General features: G+C 51.6%; 1 protein-coding gene across 9 annotated transcripts in view; it reads right to left on the reverse strand.

Annotated features, from left to right (window-relative positions):
- Window positions 1-1484: 1484 nt before the first annotated feature.
- Window positions 1485-22211, reverse strand: part of RBM10 (RNA binding motif protein 10) — a 28378-nt gene continuing 7651 nt past the window's right edge. For 2 of the 9 annotated variants that reach the window (XM_087829517.1, XM_087829515.1), the window contains exons 3-24: window positions 16665-16848; window positions 14931-15161; window positions 12722-12791; window positions 10823-10896; window positions 9348-9434; window positions 7217-7277; window positions 6871-7047; window positions 6330-6487; window positions 6059-6156; window positions 5886-5973; window positions 5102-5288; window positions 4860-5002; window positions 4645-4762; window positions 4467-4558; window positions 4208-4372; window positions 3154-3303; window positions 2993-3058; window positions 2723-2911; window positions 2558-2632; window positions 2125-2231; window positions 1920-2049; window positions 1485-1821 (exon numbers count right to left, since the gene is read on the reverse strand). In XM_087829517.1, coding sequence (XP_087685643.1) covers window positions 1696-1821; window positions 1920-2049; window positions 2125-2231; window positions 2558-2632; window positions 2723-2911; window positions 2993-3058; window positions 3154-3303; window positions 4208-4372; window positions 4467-4558; window positions 4645-4762; window positions 4860-5002; window positions 5102-5288; window positions 5886-5973; window positions 6059-6156; window positions 6330-6487; window positions 6871-7047; window positions 7217-7277; window positions 9348-9434; window positions 10823-10896; window positions 12722-12791; window positions 14931-15161; window positions 16665-16848 — 2776 coding nt within the window. In that variant the 3' untranslated portion in view covers window positions 1485-1695. Of the gene's footprint in view, window positions 1822-1919; window positions 2050-2124; window positions 2232-2557; window positions 2633-2722; window positions 2912-2992; window positions 3059-3153; window positions 3304-4207; window positions 4373-4466; window positions 4559-4644; window positions 4763-4859; window positions 5003-5101; window positions 5289-5885; window positions 5974-6058; window positions 6157-6326; window positions 6488-6870; window positions 7048-7216; window positions 7278-9347; window positions 9435-10822; window positions 10897-12721; window positions 12792-14930; window positions 15162-16664; window positions 16849-22211 lie in introns of all 9 variants that reach the window. The other 7 variants (XM_087829516.1, XM_087829514.1, XM_016218472.2 and 4 more) reach the window with 4 other exon arrangements.

Raw genomic sequence — 22211 nt, forward strand, 5'->3', positions numbered from 1 at the left:
TTCCCAGTGAAGGCACATGCCAAGGTTGCAGCAGGTTCAATCCCCAGTTGGGGCGCTAAGCAACTGATGGATGTTTCTCCCTCACATGGTTCTTTCTTTCTCTCCCCCCTCCCCCTAAAATCAATACAAACATATCCTCTGGTTAGGATTAAAAAAATTAAAAAATATACGGAACTTTTTCATTACTCCAGAAAGCTACCTTTCCAGTGAATAACACCCTCTCCACCTCCATCCTACTCTGACTGCTGTCACCATAAATGTGTTCCATGTGATTGAAAACTCCACAGAAATGTAGACTCAGTCTACAATGTTTTTGTCTTTTCCCCCCTCAACATGTTTGTGAGGTTCAATCATGAAGTTTGTATCAGTATTTTGTTCATTTTTATTGCTGAGTTGTATTCCATTACAGTGGCACCTCGGTTTTCAAAGGTCTCTGTTGAGGAACATTTCAGGTAATGAACACTGTAAACCCGGAAATGCCTGGGTTTTTAAACACGCCTCAGAAGTCGAACATGCCACACAGCTTCCGCTGAGGGCAAGATCCTGAGGCCTAGCTGTTGGCTGTTGATCCCTTGGTTTTCGAAAGTTTCAGAACTTGGTCTTCCGGAATGGATCACATTCAAAAACCAAGGAACCAGTGTACATGAATAGACTATAATTTTCCCCATTCTCCTCTTGCTGGATGTTTGGGTTATTACCAGTCTTTGGCTATTATGAATACAGCTGCTACGAATACATATATGAGTCCTTTTGTTGACATGTTTGCATTTACTTGGGGTAAATATCTAAGAATGGAAATGCTAAATCATAAGGTAAGTGTATGCTTACCTTTATATATGAAACAGCCAAAGTTTTCCAGACTGGTTGTGCCATTTACTACTGCTGGCCATATATGAGGACTCCTTGTTGGGGCCCTATGGTAACAACCCTGGAGGATGGGGACAAGGATGGATCCAAATGGTACTAGTGGGCATCCCTGGGGCCTGGGATTGGCAGGCCAAGCTGCTCTCTCTCCACCCCTTGGGGTCATCAGTCCCCCGAGGGCACAGGGCCTACTGGTGCCAGATTGCTTACTGTCACCTACTTGGAGATGCCCTAGGGCATTGTCCGCAGACCCAGGGAGAGCCAAGTGCTATTTAGTTTTGCCATTTTAGAACAAATGCCCTGCGGGGTGGCAAGGCCAGGGGATAGGGTATTCAAAATCCTGGTTCTGACCCAGGGGGACTTCAAGCCCGATGGTGCCCTGGTGGTGCTGGATTTCCTAGCATAGCATGACTTTCTGGCCCTGACAATGGTGAAAGGCTGTGACCAGAATCTTGTGGGTTGGGGCACAGGCCAGAACTCCATGTTCTGCCTGCCCCCCAGCCCCCACCGAGCTGGTAGTTACCATGAACCAGACACTGTGAATGCCACCACTGCCACCCACCTCAGCCCCTTCTCTGTGTGGGCCACAATGCTGGGACATGAGAAACAGACATGCAAGCTGTGGACTTTTCAGCTTTTATTATAAAAAGAACATGATCCTAGCCCAATTTTCCAGCAAGTCACCAACTCAAAGTCTGACTTGGTCAGGGCCTGTCTGGCTGGGGACTGGGCTAATGGACAGGTGCAGGGCCCTGCGCAGACCACTAAACATTTCATTCTCCCCTGCCCGGGCTGGACATGAACAGATGTGGAAGTAGCTCTCGCAGGTCCTCACTGGGCCTCATTGAAGCGGGTCACCATTGTCTTGTGCAGTGTTTCCTTGTAGGACTCGGTTGAGGTGACCCCATAGGAGCTGCCTCGGGCACCCAAGCCGGAGCCCCGCACCCGTGTCTGGGCCTGTGTGAGGAAGGCAGGCTCTGTCAGGGGGGATGGGAGCAAGGCAGGGCTGCAGCAGAGAGAACTGGAGGATGGGGATAGGATCATGGGAGACTCACCTCAATGGGTGTCACAATGCCCTGCTTCTTGCGGCCCAGGCCACTGCCCTCTTTCCAGCCCATGGCCTGAAGCATGCGACTGCCAATGTTGTCACTGCCCAGACCATCCCGCGTGGGCTGCTCAAAGTCTCTGCAGGAGAAAGTAGTACAGCATGAGTAACTGGCCTACTGGCCCCAGGCCCCCCACCTGGTCCTGGGCACTCACACAGAGGCTGCAGACATGCCACCGTACTTCCTCCTCTTGGGCTCTGGTGGCTCAGGGATGCCGTACTTCTCTCTACGTTCAGCTGCACGGTCCCGGTACTTCATTTGCTGAAAGTTTGTGTGTGAGAGAGAACGGGGGAGCTGGTCACTATTGGTAGGATATATGGACATAGATGGGTGGTGGGGGGGAATCCCATGGGAGCTGGATCTAACAGGTATGAGGTTAGACAGATCTAGGTTAGTCAAGCAGGATATTGTGGGTGTGAGCAACCAGCATGGGAGAACTAGGAAAAAGCCTCACAGGCACAGGACATGAGATAGCTGATGGCAGCCAGGCTGTACTCAGCTAAGGAACTTGAGCACCAGCTGCCTGAGGGGACATACACTTGGCAAGGGACAGAGGGGATGGAGCCTGGGAGTGGGTCGCATCTCACCTCCATGTCATTCTTCTCAAGTGCTTCTAGTTCATTTTCTGACAGGTGGGCTCGCCGGTGAATCTCAAGGTTTTGCTGCAAAAGGACAGAAGGAGTGAAGCAGCTGGACTGGGCTGGGCTGGGCCAGGCCAGACCAAGTTTCCCTGCCAAGCCTCCCTCAGTCACCTTGTGAAGCCCAGAGAGCTGCTGGTGCCTGATGAGCGCCTCCTTGCTGGGGAACTGGCGCCGGCAGAGCAGACAGGCCAGCTTCTGCCAGTCAGTGAGCTTCTCTTCCCGCTCTGGGCCCCCTCGCTCCTGCTCTTCCTCACTGTCACTCTCCCCACTGTAAGCTGCCACCAACCCTCGAGGTGGGCTCTGTAGAAGGTGGGAGGGGATGGGAGGTCAGGCCTGGCAAGATCAGAGCCACCTCGCCCTCTTTCTGCCCTGGGCACTCACTGGGCGGTCATCGCTGGCCAGTTTTGGGAGATCCATGCTGGTATGCTGTCTCTCAGCTAGTGCTCCCTGAGGTGGAGGGACACAAATTCAGGGATTCCACATTGGCACCGGAGGGATGACAAGATGGGGGTGAGGGGTGTGGATGGGTGGCCATAACACACCTTCTTCTCCAGGATGGCGTAACCGGCATCTGCAGTGGCTGACTCCCGCCTTTCATCATCTCGCAGGGAGCTGATGGGCTGGAAGCTATTTTTGAAGTTTTCTTTTTGCTTGTTGAGACTGCGGGCCCAGCGTTCCATGTCCTTGGCAATCTAGGGGTGATGGTGGGATGAGGCTCTCAGAAACCCACCAACTCCATCTACTGCCCACTGCCCCTGAAGCAGCCTGCCCCATCCTTCCCTGCACCTCAAGCAGAGGGTAAGAGAGGCGGTGGTGAAAGTTCCCATTTCTCTGTTATATTGTCATCAAGCCCCTCTCTGGCTGTGCCCCCATTCTCCTGACAGGCACCTACACTATTATGTTCCCAGTGTGTGTTCATTTCATCATTCTAAAATGCATAGGATGGTTGTGTCTATAATTTCTATTTACATGTGTGATACTTTGCCACATTCCATATTACATTGTTTTCCCCCCATGCACAACACCATTTTTAGAATTTACCAGATCATCAAGTTCTTGCTTCTAAGGGCTGCACTCAGACTGTCATACTCTTCCTCTATAGACGGATACTGAGGTTCCCTCCAACTGCCCACTACACAGAACAATGCAATGGCTGTTTTCCTGCCCGCCCCCTGCTGGGCCTGAGAGAAGTTCTCTGGAACATATCTATATGTAGACATGGACACATCCCCATGAGTGCCCACTCAAAAGGAGTGAACCCAAAGGAGTATGCATGCCCACACCAGCCCACACTCCCACCAGCAGTGTGAAGGTGCCTACTAGGGGACAGGAAAGCTGACAAACCTCATGTGGATGGCACTGGCCACCTCAGAGAGGTGTGTGGCCCTGCCCCGTACTGAGGAGACTCCCTGGCTCAAGGTCACACAGCAAAGAACGAGCTAGACCAGGAGCCTGGTCTCCCTTGAGCGAAATTACTGCCCACATACACATCCAGCTGCACCCTGCTCCTTCAGCAGCAGAGGTAACAGATGACAGAAATGCTGTCATCAAAAGACATTGACAGCCAGCCAGTGACTGCTGGACCTCGATGTTCACCTGTTGGGCAGTCTTGGTCTTGTGCTTCTCCTTCTTCTCTTTGCCCTCCTTGGAGGGTGCCCCTGTCTCCTTATGCCCGTCAGCCGACTGCTCCAGGGCAGGAACGTAGGTCCGCCTTTCCCCATCCCAGTACAGGTACTGCTGGCTCTGAGCATTGTAGTAATACTGGGGTGGTGGTAGGGGGTGGAGAGGGGGCATGAGGGAGGACCTCAAGAAGGGAAACTGCAGACCCCACCCACTCCCTGGACTGCCCCATCACCTGGGAGTTGGGATCGTAGTAGAGGCCAGTCTGAGGATCATAGTAGTAGCCTGATGTCTCATCATACTGGTAGGTGGAGACGTCAGGAACAGCTGGGGGATAGTAAGGGGGGAGTCAAGCCCCTCCCTGCTTTGTTAAGGAACTCCCCACCACTCACCCGTAGGCCAGGGCTACTCACGGTACTGGCTGTAGGACTCCTGGGCAGTGGGGCTGGTGGCTGGTGGCAGGGCAGAGCTGGGATGGGTGGGGCTCTGGAGCTCAGATTTGAGCACAGCAGGTGACATGATGGTATATGACTGGTTATGGGGCCAGACAGGGGAAGAGGGCTCAGTGTCTGCTAATGCCCAGTGTGCTGCCCACCCCCCCCCCAGGATCTCCCTCAAGCTCCCTCACCTGGCTGTTGGCAGCAGTGCCCTGGCTGCCGCTCGCCTCAGCTGCTGACTGCTGGTAGATGCCAGGGGTGGCACCAGGTTGGGCACGGGAAAAAGCCTGCAGTGACACAGAGTCTGCTCCAGGCTCTAGGGAGGCCTCGGCACCTGTAAAGAGGGACAGGGAGAACATCTGTGAATGGTGGGGCTCAGAACCCTACGCCTGCCAACCCCCACATGGGACTGAGGAGAGATGTTGGGGCTCACCTGCTCCAGCTGGGTCCCCTTTGGTTCCAGTGATGCCCGGGCCCTTGGTGCTCTTGAGGTAGCCATGGGCATAGAGGGAGGACTCTGTGCCCTGGCTGCCGCCATAGCCCTCATCCTGTTGGTAGTAGCTGTAGTCGACCGATGGTTCCTCAGGGGTGGCCCAGGCACCCTCCCCACCCTGGGAGGCCTGAGGGGCAGGTGGGAGGGGCTCATTAGCAGAGGAGGGGACATGGGGGGGTAACCTGCTAAGAAGCGGCTGCCCACAGGTGAGGCTAGTGTCTGCCAACAGAAAGCATGCAGCCCTCAGACAGGTGAGACGAGAGGGCTGCCCAGCCACAGCAGAACAGGGCAGCAGCAAAAACAAGACAGGAACAAAGGTGCATGCCAAAACGCTCCCGGGGCTGACGCTGGTACATTTGTTGTGTGGTACATGTGCTGGGCATCAGACAAAAGGAAGTATCATCCTCCCCTTCTTTAGTCTCATCTCTCAAATTTCTTTTAGCCATTTATAAATTCCTTTTTATTAAAGAAGTAGTAATAATTCAGGATGATAAAATAACCGCCAAACAGGAGAGAAAACCAGCCACAATGGCACGGAAAATGAAAGCCTGGGAGGTGATCAGGAAGGGAGCGAGGCTCCAGAGCCCACGGCAGCCACTGTGAGAGGGTTTTGGGTCCATGGAAAGCCAAAATAGCAAGCCAGCCCTCCTGTTCGCAGAGAGGATGCAAGAGGGTCGCAGTGGCCCAGGTATCCAGATGCTGGGGCGGAGAAGTCTTTGAGTACCTGTGAGATGGCCCACTGGGCCGCAGCAATGGCAGTGCTGGCCACAGAGGCAGCATTGATGCGGCTGCCTTCGTTGGAGGCCATGTCCCTGGGGAGGATGTCAGACACTGGGAGTGAGATGGGGGCCCCCAGCTGGGGGACAAGCTGGGAAGGGACACAGGTGGGACCCTGACCTCTTAGAACCCTTTGCAAACTCAACGTTGATGGTCTTGCCATCGATGGTAAGCGGTGGGTGCAGGGCCTGCAGGATCTGTAGCAGCTGAGCTGCCTCCTGGGGAAGGAGGGGAGGAAGGGGCAGAAGGGTCAGGCCCGGGGAGGTCCCCGGCTCCATTGCCCCATTGCCAGACATGGGGCCGCGGTGGGGGCTGGGGTCAGGGTCCCCCCTCCCCACCCCGGGGGGCCGGGACCCTGGCTTCCCGGCCCCCCCTGTGCCGCCCTCACCACGATGGTGGAGAGCTGGATGAAGGCGAAGCCACGGTTCAGTTGGGTCTGCTTGTCCTTGATGACACGAACATTGGAGGAGGATAGCACTGCGTAGGGTGCCAGGGCCCCCAGGATGGAGTCCATGGTGCTGTGTGGGTTCAGGTTGCGCAAAATGATGGCTGCGGGAAGGGGCCCGATATTAGGGGGCATCCCTGATACTCTGCTCCAGCCCTACCCTCTCGTGGCTCCCCACTTCTCCCCCTCCTCTGGCCTCCACATCTTTGCACCTGCTGCTTCCTCTCACTTCTTCCTCCTGGACAAACTATACTTGTCAGTTCCAAGTCCCAGCTCAGTCACTCACCTGCCAAGAACTTCCCAACACACCCTCAAAGTCGAGTTAGGTCATGCTCCTCCCATGCTCTCCCTACATCACCTGTCTGTCCCCCAACTAGTCAGAGATCCCTGGGAGGACTAAATCCTGGTCACCATCATCTCTGACCTTGGAGAGCCCAGCCCAGACACCCTAGGGCAGGGAGAAAGAAGGAACAAATAACTGACTCACTGTCGTTGGCGTTCTCTGAGCTTGGCTCTGAGCCCTGTGACAGGGATTGGGAGGCCAGCACTCCCTGGGCCTGGTAGGGCTGCGGCAAGGGCAGCAGGCCCTGGCTCAGCTCCCGTCCACCCAGTGGCAGCGTCTGCTGATCCAGCCTTGCACCCAGGGGCAGCTTCTGCTCTGCCTCTGTCAGGGAAGGCAGAAGACAGGGTAGTGACAAAGGGAAGGCAGAAGACAGGGTAGTGACAAAGGGGAGGCTCCAAGGCTGACCATCCTCCTCCCAGAGCACTGGCCCCTCACCCTCCTCCCCCCTTCCACCAATGTCCTGGGGAGCATAAAGGCATGAGGGCCTCACCTGACTTGGGCACACCACATTTGAAGCATTTCTCACGGCGTTTGAAGTTCTGGACGCCACACTGTGAGGCACAGGCCAGGCCGTCAGAGGGGGTGGGGCTTTCCATTATGCCCTCCAAACTTGGATCCATAGATCCCCCAGGGAACCCCACCATACCCCAGGGAAGGGAGGTTCCAGAATCAGGGGAGGCAGGGGGCTCTAGCTATCATTCTCAGGCCTGTGAATCTCCCCTTTACATGGTCTCAAATTTGTCCTCAGTGCCAACCTATTTCAGGAATCAACAACTTTACCACCCAGTAACTGCTGCCTCTTCTGAGATACCTGGGAACTCCCAGGACTGTCCCCCACAATGTCCCTTTAGTAGGTTTCTCTTCCTAAAACTTGCTTCCTTGTTCAGAAACTTCCGATGTTTCTATCCCTAAAAGCCAGGAGTCCCTCTCTTGCCAGATTTCCGCCCTTCCTTTATCTCAAGGACTGGACTGGATCCTGCTGCTCTCGAGAAATCTGCCTCTGGAGACCCCCAGCTTCCACATTTCTCTGTCCCAAGGTCAGGTACTGAGCACTGCTCCTGTGCCAGGCTCTGCCCCACATGCCCAGGATGTGGCTTCTGCCCTCATGGCCTCCCAGTAGCACAGAGGGGAAGATTAGTCTGTGGGTATGGTCACCAACATGGGCCTGGGGAAGGCAGTGGGCCAAGAGGGGCACCGTTCACTCGGCTTGGAAAAGTGAGCAGGGATGTTTGATCTGGGGAGTCCTAGAAGTTTGGTTTGATGTGGTTTTGCTGGGAAAAGATGCTAACACAGGAAATAATAGGTTTTCCATAGGTGATGTAGGAGGGTAAGGAGAGAGGCAAAAGCAGAGGCTGGAGAGGAAAGGTGATGCTAGATTATGAAGGATGGTTCCACTTAAGCTCAGAGTTATGGGGGTTTTAAGTAGAGAAGGGATATGGTCAGAGGTGGTCCTGAGGAATGTTACAGATGAGAGTGTGGGAGAAAGAGGCACGAGGCCAGCATAGCAGAGAGGGGTGCATGGTGATTGTCTGGGGGGAGGACTGGCCTCTACAGTGGGAATGGCAAGGGAGGGTAATTCTATAATGGAAGTGACAGGACCTGGTGACCAACATGATGTAGGGGGTAAAGAAGGGGAAAGCAGGGAATTCCCCAGTTTTAAGGAGTATCTGAAAATATAGGAGGTATGGAGTTCCACTGTCACTTTGTCCCTCCCTCTCCAGAGACAGTGGATACCTGTCTTCTGATATTGTTTTTTTTTAACAAGCAGGTCCCAGCCCCATTACTAGAGAGAATCCTTCTTGGGGAGAGGGTCAGGACCTCTGAAACTTTCAATCTTCCCCTTAGGTCTCAGGACTGCCACCCAGCTGTGGAAGGTGAGGCCGGCCCCAGGGGAGACCCGGACCCATGGCCCCTATAATCAGGAACAAGTCATGGCTCAAGGCTCATCCACGGTTCTACCTCTCTTGAACCTCAGCTTCCTCTTTGGGAATATGACTGCAAAAGCCTACAGCTCGTACCCTCAGTCTCAGGTGGATATGGCTTTGTCAGAATGGCCTTCAAGGTTGGGTCACCTAACACAAGCTCTTGAACATCCTGTGCTTTCCTTCAGAGTAACAGCTGACATTAAACGGTGCTACCCATGGGCCAGCTGTTGCTCCAAGTGTGACCCTCTCATCACCATATTTTAAGCCTCCCAAGAACCTTTGGGGAGAGGTGTCATTACCATTTGCATTTTAGAAATGGGAAAGTGAGGCAGAGAGAGGTTAAGGGCCCTGATCAAAATCAAAGTAGATCTGGGAGTCTAATTTCAGCCAGCCTGGCCCTGAGGTCCACATTTTACACACCACATTATGCCTCCACTATCATTAGTCAATCATTTATGTAAATACTGGTTGACCATCTAGTGGGACTTCAGGCAAGATCATGCTTCATGAGAGCAGAGCCTGGCACCAAGTAAGAGCTCAGTACACACTGGTGGGTAGGTGGGTGGCAAGGAATAGTGGCTACTTGAGCTGAGCTAGTCCTCCACACCACCTCAGAGGTCCCAGGAAGACAGAGATGTTGCCACCACTGCTGCTGCTGTTTCAGTCCATGGCAACTGCTGCCCACCGCCCCTGTACCTTATTACACAGCCAGTCCTCATTGATCTTGGGCTTGGGGTCGCTGTAGTGCATAGACACCTTCTGGCCCAGGATATTGAGGGAATGCTGCAGGAAAAAGCAGAGCCGAGTGAGGCCCAGGCAGCAGTGCCCCACGCACCGTTTCAGCACAGGAGAAGAGAGTGAGCGAGCCCTTCAGCTGGATGGATGAGGGACAGGGAACGGAGGGAGGTTGGAGAACGGACGAGGGAAGAAGGAAGGGAAGGAGGGAGGGAAAGCGCCACAGCCCTTGGGCACAGCTGTTTGCTGCCTTTTCAGGGCACGTGAACACAAGCCACCGGGCACACAGTGCTCGGCTGATCGACGCTTGCCTGACAGTGGGGAAACCCCCCACTCGGCCCTGACACTGCCAGGCCACACCCAGGGCCAGCACTACACAGGCTACACTTGGGATGATGGGGGACAGGAAGGGAGGGAGAGGAGGGGAGAGAAAGAGAGAGAGAGTGCACGAGCGCTAGTGCTGGAGAAGGGGGGAAAAGAAAGAGCCATATTGAAAAGATGGAAGTTCCTGCTGGGAGGCTGTCTTCCCGTGGCTGGCTGGGTCCTGGGCCCACGGCACTAGCCTATGGACAGGCAGAGATGGTCCCAGGGGCGGCCCTGCTGAGCCCCGTTCCAGCACCTGCCCCTCCTTTCCTGATGCTTCCCTTCAGTGCTGCACCCCAGTGAGCCAGGCTCTGGGTGGGCAAGCAGAGCAGATCCTTGGGTCTCTGAAGGTCCCAAAGCTGCTGGATTGGGAGCCCGTGCCACACCAGGGGAGCAGGCTCCCTTCCTTTCCTGGCAGCATGGCTCCTTGCTGAGAGGGCAGGCCTGCCCCCAGCAGAATGGGGCAAGTGGTGACTCCTGGGGGGGGGGAGGGCAGGAGCAGTGGGAGGAATGGGGCAGCCAGGTGAGCCCTGGTAAATGAAACCATCACACTTGACTGGTACTTTAGATCAATGGAGCAGTGCTGGCCTCTTGCGTGGGAATCAAAGGGCTGAACTTGTGGGGAGAGCTGGCTAAACGGGACTTGCTAGTTAGTATGCCAACAGCTAAGTTCCCCTGTGGCTGGATCCAGCGGTGCCTGAGAGTGGAACGAAGTACTGGCTCTGCCTAACCCCAGAGCAGGACAGTCCCCCTGGGAGTGGGAACATAAGTGGAAGACCCTCCCTGGTAGCCTTTTCTCTAAAAGTTCAGCCCAGAGAGGTGGAGGGGCAGAGCTAGTGCCTGGCAGGGGAGGGGGAAGTGGTGAGTGTGGGCTCTTGATGGGTAGCCCAGTGGGTAGCGAGAGATGGGAAGAGGAGATATTGAGGGTCAGGAAGGGGGAGAGAGAGGGGATGGGGGGGATGGGACACAGGGCCACAGGGCAGGGAACTGTGTCCATAAGAATCAGGCGATGGGGAGCGCTCGATTACAAAGTAGTATTTGTTTGGGGGGGGGTTCAAGTGCGGCAAAGCAACCTGATTGGCTTCCATCCATCGTGTAGCGTCCTGCAAGTGACTAAACTCGACGAAGGCGAAGCCCCGGCTCTGACCTGGAGACAGCATTCAGATACAGACGCAGTGGGTTAGTCAACAGCTTTGGACACACGGCGTTCCCGGGGGCGGGACCCGAGGGGAGAGGATAGGGGCAGAGAGGGAAGGGGGAGAGGAGAAAGGAAGAAAGGAAGAGAAAGAAACAATCAGAGAGAAAGACCATGGGGTGGGAGGCAAGGTAGATGGCTGGGAGGAGCAGGAAAGAGGGAAGGAGGAGGGAGGAAAATAGAGCCAGAGAGAGGTGGGTGGGTGGGAAAAGATAACATACACGCCAGCTGGGAAGAAAGACAGAGATGGGGCTCAGGCCAGCCTGGGGTGACAGAGACGAAAACAAGGAGCTCGGAGGGAAAATGTACAAGTAGAGGTCTGTCTCCAGAGAAGAAAGGAGAGCACATGGGCAGGCTGCTGGCTCCACATGGGCCAGAATAAATAACAGAAGGGCAGGGCCCAGCACAAGGCCAGGGGAGCCCAGGAGGGGCCCTATAATAGGTGTTTAATCAAAGGAGCAAAAGAAAAGCTGGGCGGGGCTGCTCGGTGAGGCTAAGAAAGCTCCAGGCCCATCAGGAACCTGGAGAGTTAGGGACATAATGTCACCTCAGCCTTACCACAGTGCATGGGAGGTGGGCCTCATGAGAGAGCCACCTCAGGGCCAAGATGGGAAGAGTACAGCCACTCACAGTCCAGGTCCTCCTAGACAGCAGGAGAATGGGGCCAGGATGGACCAGGCAGATCTTAAAGAATCAGTGGGTGTCTGGGAGAAGTGCCCAGGGCCACAGAGGAGGCTGCACCTAGGAGACTGTTGTGGGGAGAGACCAGAATCTTAGCAGCGTGTGGTTTGGCTGGGGTGAAGCAGAGCAAGACCTGCATGCTACCAAGAGAGACTCTAGGCCTGGCCAGGGCTAGGAAAGGGACCCAGGGCTTGAGGCCGCAGTAAGCAGCTCTACCCTTGGAGGTGTACACACACAGGGAGGGCTTAGATGTGGTAGGGCTTGGGGGTACATGCTTGATCTCCAAAAGAAGAACTGTTAGGATGCATAGGAGGATGGAATGGTATGATGGGGGGGGGGACACATAGAGAGAGGGGGGGAGAGATACACACAGATAGAGATAGACAGACATAGATATATAGATATAGATACGAAGGTGTGGGGAGGAGAGAGACTGAGATGGAGAGAGAAGCCCAGGCAGAGTGAGGCCCCACTGTGCCTGCCTTGGGGAGCCTGGCCAGAGATCCTGTAGAGACAGCTTCCCCCCAAACCCCCTACTACCTCCAGGCCAGCTCTAAGCAGCCTGCAAGAGGGAGGAAGGGGACAAGTGAGGCCAGAAGTCCTGGCTGCTCCTTGGGATGAGCCCTGGGATGAGAGCCATCCCTTGCCTCCCCTCTTGGGATACATGGGTGGGGCCATGCCAGACCTATTTTCTGGTCAGAGGCTGTTACCAGAAAAATGTAGAGGAGAGTGAGGACAGGGGAAGGAGAAGAAAGGAGAGGGAAGGGAGTATATTGGGAGGTGGTTACCATCTCAGACACTCAGAGTCCCAGAGAGGAGGTTCCCCGGAGCCTGGCCCTGGCCCTGCCCCTGGGAAGTGCTCAGCTCAGCTCAGAGCTGCACCTCCTCCCCAACAGCCCCTCGATAGAGGCTGCTGGCCAGAGCTGTGAGGAGAGTGGGATGAGGGGGAGAGAAGAAGAGGGGTACCCCAAGCTGCCCATTCCCAGCTGTGGCAGGAAGGCAGGGTAGGGAGGGTACGTAGGAGGCAGAGGCAGGAGGAGACTTGGTGGCGAAGGCTGGCCAGCAGAAGGGGAAGGCACTGGGAACAAAAGCTCACCTGAGGATTTGTTCCGCATCAGCCGTACCTCCCGTGCTTGGATGCCATGGGACTGCAGCTGGCCACGGATCTGTAAAGGGAGATACAGATTGGGGCAGGCTCAGCACAAGGGGACTGCTGGGTAGCTGAGGCCAGCTGGAGGCCTCCAGGGCCCCAAGGGGCCATTGGTAATGCGCACACACTGCCTCTTCTTTCTCTCTCTCAGGGCTTTTCCCCAAGTGACCAGAGCCCCAAACCCACACCAGTACCCAGTCTCAGCTTTTGGTCCCAGACTTGTAGAGTGAGTCAAATGAAGGGGCAAGGTGCAAGGTGAAGCATGGCATGACACTTGAGGGCAGAGAACAATAAGAGAGCAAGTGAGCCTGCATATCAAGAATGGTAGGCAGGGGCGGCCTGACAACAGGCTTGGTGAAGCCACAAAGCAAGAAAAGTTGGGATGCAATTCTGGCAGTTAGCAAAGGAGCTGCCCTCTGCTTGCATCGAAAGACACCCATGACACACAAATATGAAACTAGGAAGGACTGGGGTCTGAGAAAACCCAAGCCATGTGTCCTAGAACCTGAATGAAGCAAAACTTGGGGCAAAGACAAAAAGGTGTGGTTGTGAGGTTTGGAAAGCTTCTTGGATGAAGTAAACCAGAGGGAAGCTGCAGAAGCAATTCGGGATTTGGACCAGGTGAGGCAGGGTCTCTAGGCCAGAGGTGCCTCTTGCAGAAGACTAGGAGTGTGTGCTGGGCATTCTCAGGCAGCAGTCTTAGTGTCTCTGGGCCTCAGTTTCCTTACCAGGTTAAACAACAGAAAGGAGATTAAACACACATACGCGTGCATATGCACGCACACACAGGAGAATGAAAAAGGACACACAGAAGAGTTTCTCAGGACTGCAAACACTCAGGAAGGGCTCAGAGAACAGCAAGAATTTGGGCTCTGGGGCCCAGCTGCCCAGTTTCAGACCCCAATTCAGCTCTGCCACTCACTGGCTGTGGGACCTGCGGCAAGTCACTTCACTGCTGAGGGCCTAGCTTCCTCATCCATAGGATGGAAATACAAAGAGTACCTTCTCCGAGGGGTGGATGTGAGGATTAAATCAGACCTGGTGTATGGCCCACTCTGTGATAAATCCTCAAGAAATGTCAGCACTCAGCTACTGTCTGACCAGGAACAAGGCAGGCGGGTCAGACTTGAGGGCAGCTGGCAGATTTCAGAGGAGAGCTGAGCAGAGAATTCATAGGGAAGAGGGGTGGCAGGGAGGAGGAGGAGAATCAGGAGGCTATTCTAGTGGCCCTCTTGGGGTTTTACTGGAACTCCTTAGGGGAAGTCTATAGAGAAGGAAACAGGAGAAAATGGAAGAAGATGGAAGGGAACACCACGAAGGAAAACAGTGTGGAGAGGCTGTTAGCAGCAATGGAAGGAAGTCAAAGAAAAACCCAAGGCTTCACCGGCCAGAATGGCTCAGTTGGTTGAGCATTGTCCTGTGCACCGAAACGTTGCCGGTTCGATTCCTGGTCAGGGCACACACAGGTTGTGGGTTTAATCCCCAGTCAGGGCATGTACAGAAGGCAACCGATTGATGTTTCTCTCCCACATCGATGTTCTCTCTCTCTCCCTTCCTCTCTAAGTATTCATTCTCTCTCTCTCTCCCCCTCTCTCTTTCTCTCTCTCTCTCTCTTTCTCTCTCTCTCTCCCCTTCCTCTCTCTAAGCATGTCCTCGGATAAGGATTAAAAAAAAAAAAGAAGAAAAACACAAGGCTCTGTGGCCAGGCCAGTGAGGAGATCTGATGCAGGTGACAAAAGAGGGTGAGGGGAGGGGTGAGAATAAAACCTCAGAAAATCCCACGGGGACCCTCTCCACCAGCATCATCTCTGCAATACCCAGCATTTGGCCTGGCACTGGGCCTGGCCAACATCTGGCCCTCGAAAGAACAAAGGACCAGGGGTATGTGCAGGAGGAATGCTCTGTTCCCTCCCACACCCACCACCGGCAGCCCCTTGGAAAACAAGCCAATCTGTCTGACACTACACTCCTCCGTTCCAGACCAGGAGACAAGGCCTGCCAAGAGGACAGATCAGTGCTGGGAGACAGGAGCCGGTGGGGAGAAGGGATGAAAGGTGCTAAGATCGGGGGGGTGAGGGAGAAGTTGAGGGCGCTGGAGGAAACCCAGCCTGGCCTCCTGCTCTGCCACCTGCCCGGGGCCATGGGGGGCACGTACGTCATCCTCAGTGGCTGCCTGTGGCAGCATCCTCAGCATGACGATGTTACTGGCCTTCTCCTCCTCCTCCTCCTCCTCCTCCTCCTCCTCCTCCTCCCCTTGCTCCGTGCGATAGTCCTGGTCCCGATAGTCGCCGTCTCGGGGGAAGCCTGGCGGGCCAGTGGGGCTGTGCCTGTGCCGCCGCCGCCGCCTACGCTGAGTCTCGGAGCCCGGGGAGGCCTCGTAGGAATCCTGGCCAACAGAATGAGATGAGAGACACCAGACGGGTAGTCAGTCTGGGGTGGGCCTGGGGGTTGGCCACTGGCTCTCTGAGGCAGGCAGGCTCTGAAAGCCAGGGGTGGGCGGGCTCCGGCGAAAGGCTTGGGGCAGGCAGGGTGGGTAGGCCCTGTACTGCAACCCTTCTGGGGTTGGAAATTCTCCCCGGGATGATTTTGGGGGCTGCCTTGGTGGGGAGTGGGGAGAAGCTGGTGGCAGTGTTGGAGTGGAGGAGGAACTCCCACAGACAGGTGGCCAGACACTGCTTAAATCTCCTTGGGAAGAGACAGTCTGAGGTTGGCACACTAACCCCTGCCCTCTGTTTCTCCCCCCTCCTCCCTAGCCAGCTCAGCTAGTACGTGCACAATTGTTCCTTGTAACACAGAAGGCCACACATCGCTTGTGATGCCCAGCCTGGGCCTGGGACTGGGCCTGCAACCAAGTTGTGGGTATAGGAATAGCTTAAGATCTTGGTCAGAGCCACCCAGCAGAGACTAGCAAATGTGCAAGGCCACAGCACTGCCTCCTGGCCCCTGATCCTCTGCCTGGCCAGTCCATCATTACCAGGCTTCCTCCTAATAGGGTGGTGGCTGGTTTCTTGGGTGTTGCCTAACCCATCCTTCCAGGACTAAGTAGGCCAGGCCTGGGTCCACACTCCTCCCACCCTCAGGGGCCAGATGATTCAGTGCTTCACTATTCTTTCCAACCCAGATGCCACTGGGAAAGCTTGGCTGCTTACTACAGGAGTCTCTGCATTGGGCCCCTCAGAGGGAAGCCAGCAGCCCACACTCTGCCCTCCCAGGGCTAAGGCTGCAAGAGTACCCTTCCCACCCCACCAAATAAGAGAGTTGTCTGTTTGCTTAGATCAGGGCCCTGATTGCCCCCTCAAACTCGGGTTTCCCTAAGGTAAGGCTGCTTCTTCCCCTCAGCTGGGGGCTCCCAGGTGGTGAGCATCATGCCTTCCTCCTCACACTAGGGCTAACTACTAACATGGAACACAGAGGTGGGGCCTCAGGAGGTCCTTCCCTTATGTCTAGGGGCTCTGCCACCACCAGGGATGCCTACAGTTGGTCTCCCAGAGCTGCTGTGCTTGGTGATAACCAGGTTTCCATTTGCTTTCCCAACCCTAAACACTGAGTGCCATTAAGAGGCTCTTGAAGAGCCCTATATTGGCTGGAAGCAGGCAGTACAGGACTTGCAGTGAACTGTGGGTCCAAACTAAATGCTAGGGAAGAAGGAAGAGAGGTGGTGGCAAGGGGCCCTCAGAAGTACAGAGCCAAGCATATGGAAGTCAGGGAGACCCAACTTGGGAGAGGAGCCCTCAGAGGGGGAATGGGGACAGACCCTCCAGGTGAGGCAAAGCCACTGAGCACAGTCCAAAGGCATGGGAGCTGAAAGCTACCTGCAGCCAGATGGAGGCCCTGCAGGAGCTACCCTGCCCCCTCCCCACCAGGCCTGGCTAGCCCTCCTGGCCCTCACCTCTGCACTCTGCTCCTCAGATGAGTCGTCATAGTCGTGCTTGCCCTCCTGGCTGCCATACTCGCGGGGGTATGAGCGGTAGTCCATGTCCCGGTAGTCATGGTCCCGGCTGCGGTTCTCCCCACTGTCATCCTGGGAACGGTCGGTGGCTCCATAGCGGCCAGTCCTGTCCCCACGACCACCTCTGGGGGAAGAAAAATGGCAGGGATTAGAGGCAGTCCTTTCTGAAACGTGCAATAGGTGAGGCTGACCCCTACCCGCTCACTCTTTCTAAACCCTCAGCCTCTGACAGGGGACCCTAAATCTTGACCTCATGGGATGAGCAAGCTCCCACCTCTCTCGCAAATCTAATCCACTTCTGTCATTCCCTCCCTCACCTCTCCAATCCATGCTGTCTTCCTTCACTGGGCCCACAGGTGTAGACTCCTGACCTCCACCCAGGACTCCCCAGTTCATTCTCTACACCCCAAATGTGAGCAAAGCCAATTGAGCCCAACCGTATCGCTCCCTTCAGTGGCTTCCTCTTAGTCTCAGTATAAAACAGCAAAATGCTCACCAAGGTCCTACAAGGTCTGCAGAGTCTGCAGGGTCTTGCAGGCCAAGGTCCCTGCCACTCTCTCTCTCTCCGCCTCATCGTGAACTGTGTCGCCTCGCCTGTGTTTCAGTCACCTTGCTAGCTTTAGCAGCTGTTTTGTTAAAAATTCTACTGCAATAACTAAAGTAATTACTGCAAAGTTGATTTAATGTGCATTTCTTTGATGATTTAAAAATTACTAGACTGTGAGTCCTGGGAAATGTAGGAACTACACCTGTTTGGTTTATTGCCCTAGTCCCCAAAGCGTACCTTAGTGCCTAGTACTCAGTAGGTGTCTAATAATTTATTTTTTTGATAAAATGATTAAAAAAGTATCCTAAAAGCAACTAATACAGGTTTACTTAAAACAAGGAAAAATAGACACCGTATAGACACCGTACTACTAGCAGGAGGCCAATCCAGGTGAGGAACAACTCTAGCATGTCTATTATCAACGCCATTATTAACATTATTCTAGGATACTAGCTAAAACAACTAAACAAAGGAACGAAGAAAAGAGATTAAAAGCTAGGTAAAATCACCATTATTTGTCAATGATATGAAGATATGCCTGCAAAGTCTAAGAGAATCAACTGAAAAAGGATTACAAGGATTCCGGGTACAAAATTAATATACAGAAATAAATATATTGCCTTTATTCAGAGAGCTGCTGTTTAGAAAATAGGAAGATCCCAAGTATAACTGCATCGAAAAGATTAACTACTAGACATGTGCAAGATCTTATGACTATTTCACACATATAAACCAGGATATATTTGAAATAAGTCAATAATTGATTGATTTTTTAATCCTCACCTGAGGGCATGCTTAGAGAGAGGAAGGGGAAGAGAGAAAGGGAGAAAGAAGGAGAGAGAGGGAGGGAGGGAGAGAGGAGAGAGAGAGAAACACTGATGTGAAAGAGAAACATCAATCGGTTGCCTTCCATACATGCTCCAAACTTATGGTGCACAGGACGAAGCTCAACCAACTGAGCCAATCCAACCAGGCTGAAATGGGTCAATGATTTAAAAGAAATGAAACATTTAAAAGTAGAAGAAAACATGGGATAATTCCTTGGTAATCCTGAAGTGGGAAAAACTATGACACAAATCCAACAGCCATGGAAGAAAAGATGATTAAATCAGAATACATGAAAATAAAACACATCTGCTTGGAAAAAACAAAAACAATCATAAGCCAAGTCAAGACAGGCAATAAACTGGGAAAAATACAAGAAAAGGAAAAAGGAACAGAATTCAGAGTAAAGAAGTACAAATGATTTATATTTGAAAAGTTGCTCTACCTCAATCATAATGAAAGGTGAAAATTAAAACTACATTGGATAGACCATTTTAAAATAAACATTTAAACTTTATTTTTGTGTATTTTTCTAAATAATTTTATTGCAGTAAAATATACAACACAAAAATGTATGATGTTAATCTTTTCTTTTTTTTTAAATATTACAAATGCCCCTTTATCTCCCCAATCCCTCTCCCCACCATTGTCCATGTCCTTGGGTTGTGCACTTATGCATATAAATTCTTTGGTTACTCTCTCCCCCTCCACCCACCTGCCCTCCTCCCTCCCTCTGACATTCGTCAGTCTCATCTATGCTTCCATATCATTGAATCTATTCTGTTCGTCAGTTTATTAAGTTCTTTAGATTCCACATATAAGCGAGATCATGTGATGTTTGTCTTTCTCTGCCTGGCTTATTTCACTTAGCATAATATTCTCCAGGTCCATCCATACTGTCCCAAAGGGTACGAGATTCTTCTTCTTTACAGCTGCGTAGTATTCCATGGTGTAAATGTACCACAGCTTTTTTATCCACTCATCTACTGATGGGCACTTGGGCTGTTTCCAGACCTTAGCTTGTTAATCATTTTTAAGTGTTCAATTCAACAGCGCAAAGTACACTTGTAACATTGTGCAACCATCACCACTGTTTCCAGAACCTTTCACCATTCTGGAAACTCCAGACTCAATGAACAGTAACTCTCCACACTACCACCTCTATTCTACTTTCTACCTCTATTAATTTGCCTATTCTAGGTATAATACCTCTTTTAAGTGGAATCACATGTCCCTTTATGTCTGACTTATTTCATGTAGCATAATGTTTTCAAGGTTTATCCAAGTCGTAGAATGTATCAGAATTTCATTCCTTTCTATGGCTGAATATGTATATATGGTATACACCACATTAAAATTTTTTTTAAATCCTCACCCAAGGATATGTTTGTTTGTTTATTTATTTTTAAAATATGTCTTTATTGATTTCAGGGAGAGGAAGGGAGAGAGAGAGAAGAGATAGAAACATCAATGATGAGAGAATCATTGATTGGCCGCCCCCTGCATGCCTCCGACCGGGGATCGAGCCCGCAACCCGGGCATGTGCCCTGACCAGGAGTCAAACCCCGATAGCCTGGATCCTAGGTCGACGCTCAACTGCTGAGCCACGCCTGGCCGGGCAAGGATATGTTTTTTTAAAAACTAACGAGAGAGAGAGAGAGAGAGAGAGAGAGAGAGAGAGGGGGGGGGGGCGGGAGGCGGGGGAGAGACATCAATCGGTTGCCTCTGTATGCGCGACTGGGGATCTAACCCACAAGCTGATATCTGCAACTTGGGAATGTGTCCTGGCCAGGAACTGAACCTACCACCTTTTGGTGCATGGGACGACACTTCAACCAACCGAGCCACACCGGCCAGGGCTGGTACACAACACATTTTGTTTATCCATTCATCTGTTAATGGACACCTGCGTTGCTTCCACCTACTGGTTGTTTTGGTTATTGTGAATAATGCTGCTATGAACACTGGTGTACAAGTATCTGAGTCCCTGCTTTCAATTCTTTTGGTATATATCCAGGAGTGGAATTGCTGGATCACATAATAACTCTATATTTAATTTTTTGAGGAACTGACAAACTATATTCCACAGTGGCTGCACCAGTTTACATTCCCACCAGAAACACACAAAGGTTCCAATTTCTCCACTTCCTCACCAACACTTGTCATTTTGCATCTTTTTATGTAAGTATTGGTCATTTGTATATATTCTTTGGAGAAATGTCTATTCAAGTCTTTTGTCTGTTTTTGAATTGGGTTTTTCTGTTGCTGTTGTAGTTCTTTGTATATTCTAGGTGTTAATCCCTTATCAGATATGTGATTTGCAAATATGTTCTCACTTCATGTGGATTGTCTTTTCACTCTTTTCAATACTATCCTTTGATGTACGAAAGCTTCTAATCTTGAGGAAGTCAAACTTCTTATTTTGAAATAATTCTAGATTTACAGAAAAATTCAAAGATAACAGAATTCTAGCATACCCTTCACCCAGCTTCCTCTAATGTTAACAGAACCATGGTACATAGTATAAAACTAATATTAACTAAATTATACACTATATTAGGATTTCACCAGTATTTCTACTATCCTCTTCCTGTTCCAAGAACGAATCAAGGCTACCATATTGCATTTAGTCATCATGCCCCCTTAGTCTCCTTTCGCCTGTGAAAGTTTCTTGATCTTGCCTTGTTTGTTTGTTTTATGACCTTGACAGTTTTAAAGAGTACTGGTTAGGTATTCTGTAGACTGTACCTCAACGTGGGTTTGTCTGATGTGCTCTTGTGATTAGACTTGAGGTGATGAAGTTTATGGTGTCTTGGGGGAAAATAATACAGTAGATATGAGCTGTCCTTCTGATCGCATTGTATCAGTGTGCACATGACATCAACATGACTCATCACCGGAGACTTGACCTTGATCATCCGGTTGTGTGGTGGGATCTGTCCGGTTTCTCTGCCGTAAAGTTTCTCTTTTTCCCTTTCTACCCTCTATTCTTTAGAAGCAAGTCACACTCAAGGCCAACCCACACTCAAGAGGAGGGGAATTAAGTTATACCTCCTAGAGTGAAGAGTATCTACATATATTATTTGGAATTCTTCTGTAAGGACGATTTGGGATAGAACTTAACAGATCTGCAGAAGTGCCAACGTTTGACAACTGTTGACAAAGCTGTATAGAGAACAGGCATTCTAATATTGCTGGTAGGAGTGAAAATGGAACAATCCCTATGGAGGGGAATTTGGCAATAGTGAGCAAAACTAAAAATCTGTATATTCTCTGACCACCAGTTCTCCTGGGAATTTCACGAACTGATGTGCTTGCATAATGTACAGAAACATTATTCACTGCAACACTGTTTATAACAGCAAAGGCCAATAAACAACTTAGAAGGGTCAGGAAAATTCTATTTAAAACAAAGACTAATGAGGGAGAGAGGATCCCCATCAAACATTAAGACATATTGTAAAGGTGGGACAATTGAAACACAAATGAATAGATCAGTGAAACCAAACAGTCCACAGTACACACACACATGGAAAATTAAAATAAGCCAACGGCTGCATTTCAAATGAACAGGGGGGAGAATGGGTTAGTCAATAAATACTAATTGTGATAACTGGTCCAGGGATCGACAAACTACAGCCACTGGGCCAAATCCAATCTCCTGAATAAACACTATTCAATGTTTACATATTGTCTGTGGTTGATTTCAGGTGCATAGCTGTGACCAGGACTATATGGTCTACAATGCCAAAAATACTTACTATGTGGTCCTTCACAGAAAAGAGGTTTCTTTGCGTTGTTTTTTTTTTATGTTTTTGTTGATTTCAGAGAGAGGGAGGGAGAGTTAGAAACATCAATGATGAGAGAGAATCATCTACTGGCTGCCTCCTGCACATCCCCTACTGGGGATGGAGCCAGCAATCTGGGCACGTGCCCTGATGGGGAATCCAACTGTGACCTCCTGTTTCATGAGTCGACATCCAACCACTGAGCCACACCAGCTGGGTCAGAAAAAGTTTTTTGACTGACCTTTAAGAAAATAAAGTTTTTTATCTACTTCACTTCTTACACCAACTAAATTCTAGATGGATCAAAATTTAAATCCTTGAATAGAA

This window comes from Miniopterus natalensis, chromosome X (genome assembly GCF_054644295.1).
Source record: "Miniopterus natalensis isolate mMinNat1 chromosome X, mMinNat1.hap1, whole genome shotgun sequence".
NCBI classification, from domain to species: Eukaryota; Metazoa; Chordata; class Mammalia; order Chiroptera; family Miniopteridae; genus Miniopterus; species Miniopterus natalensis.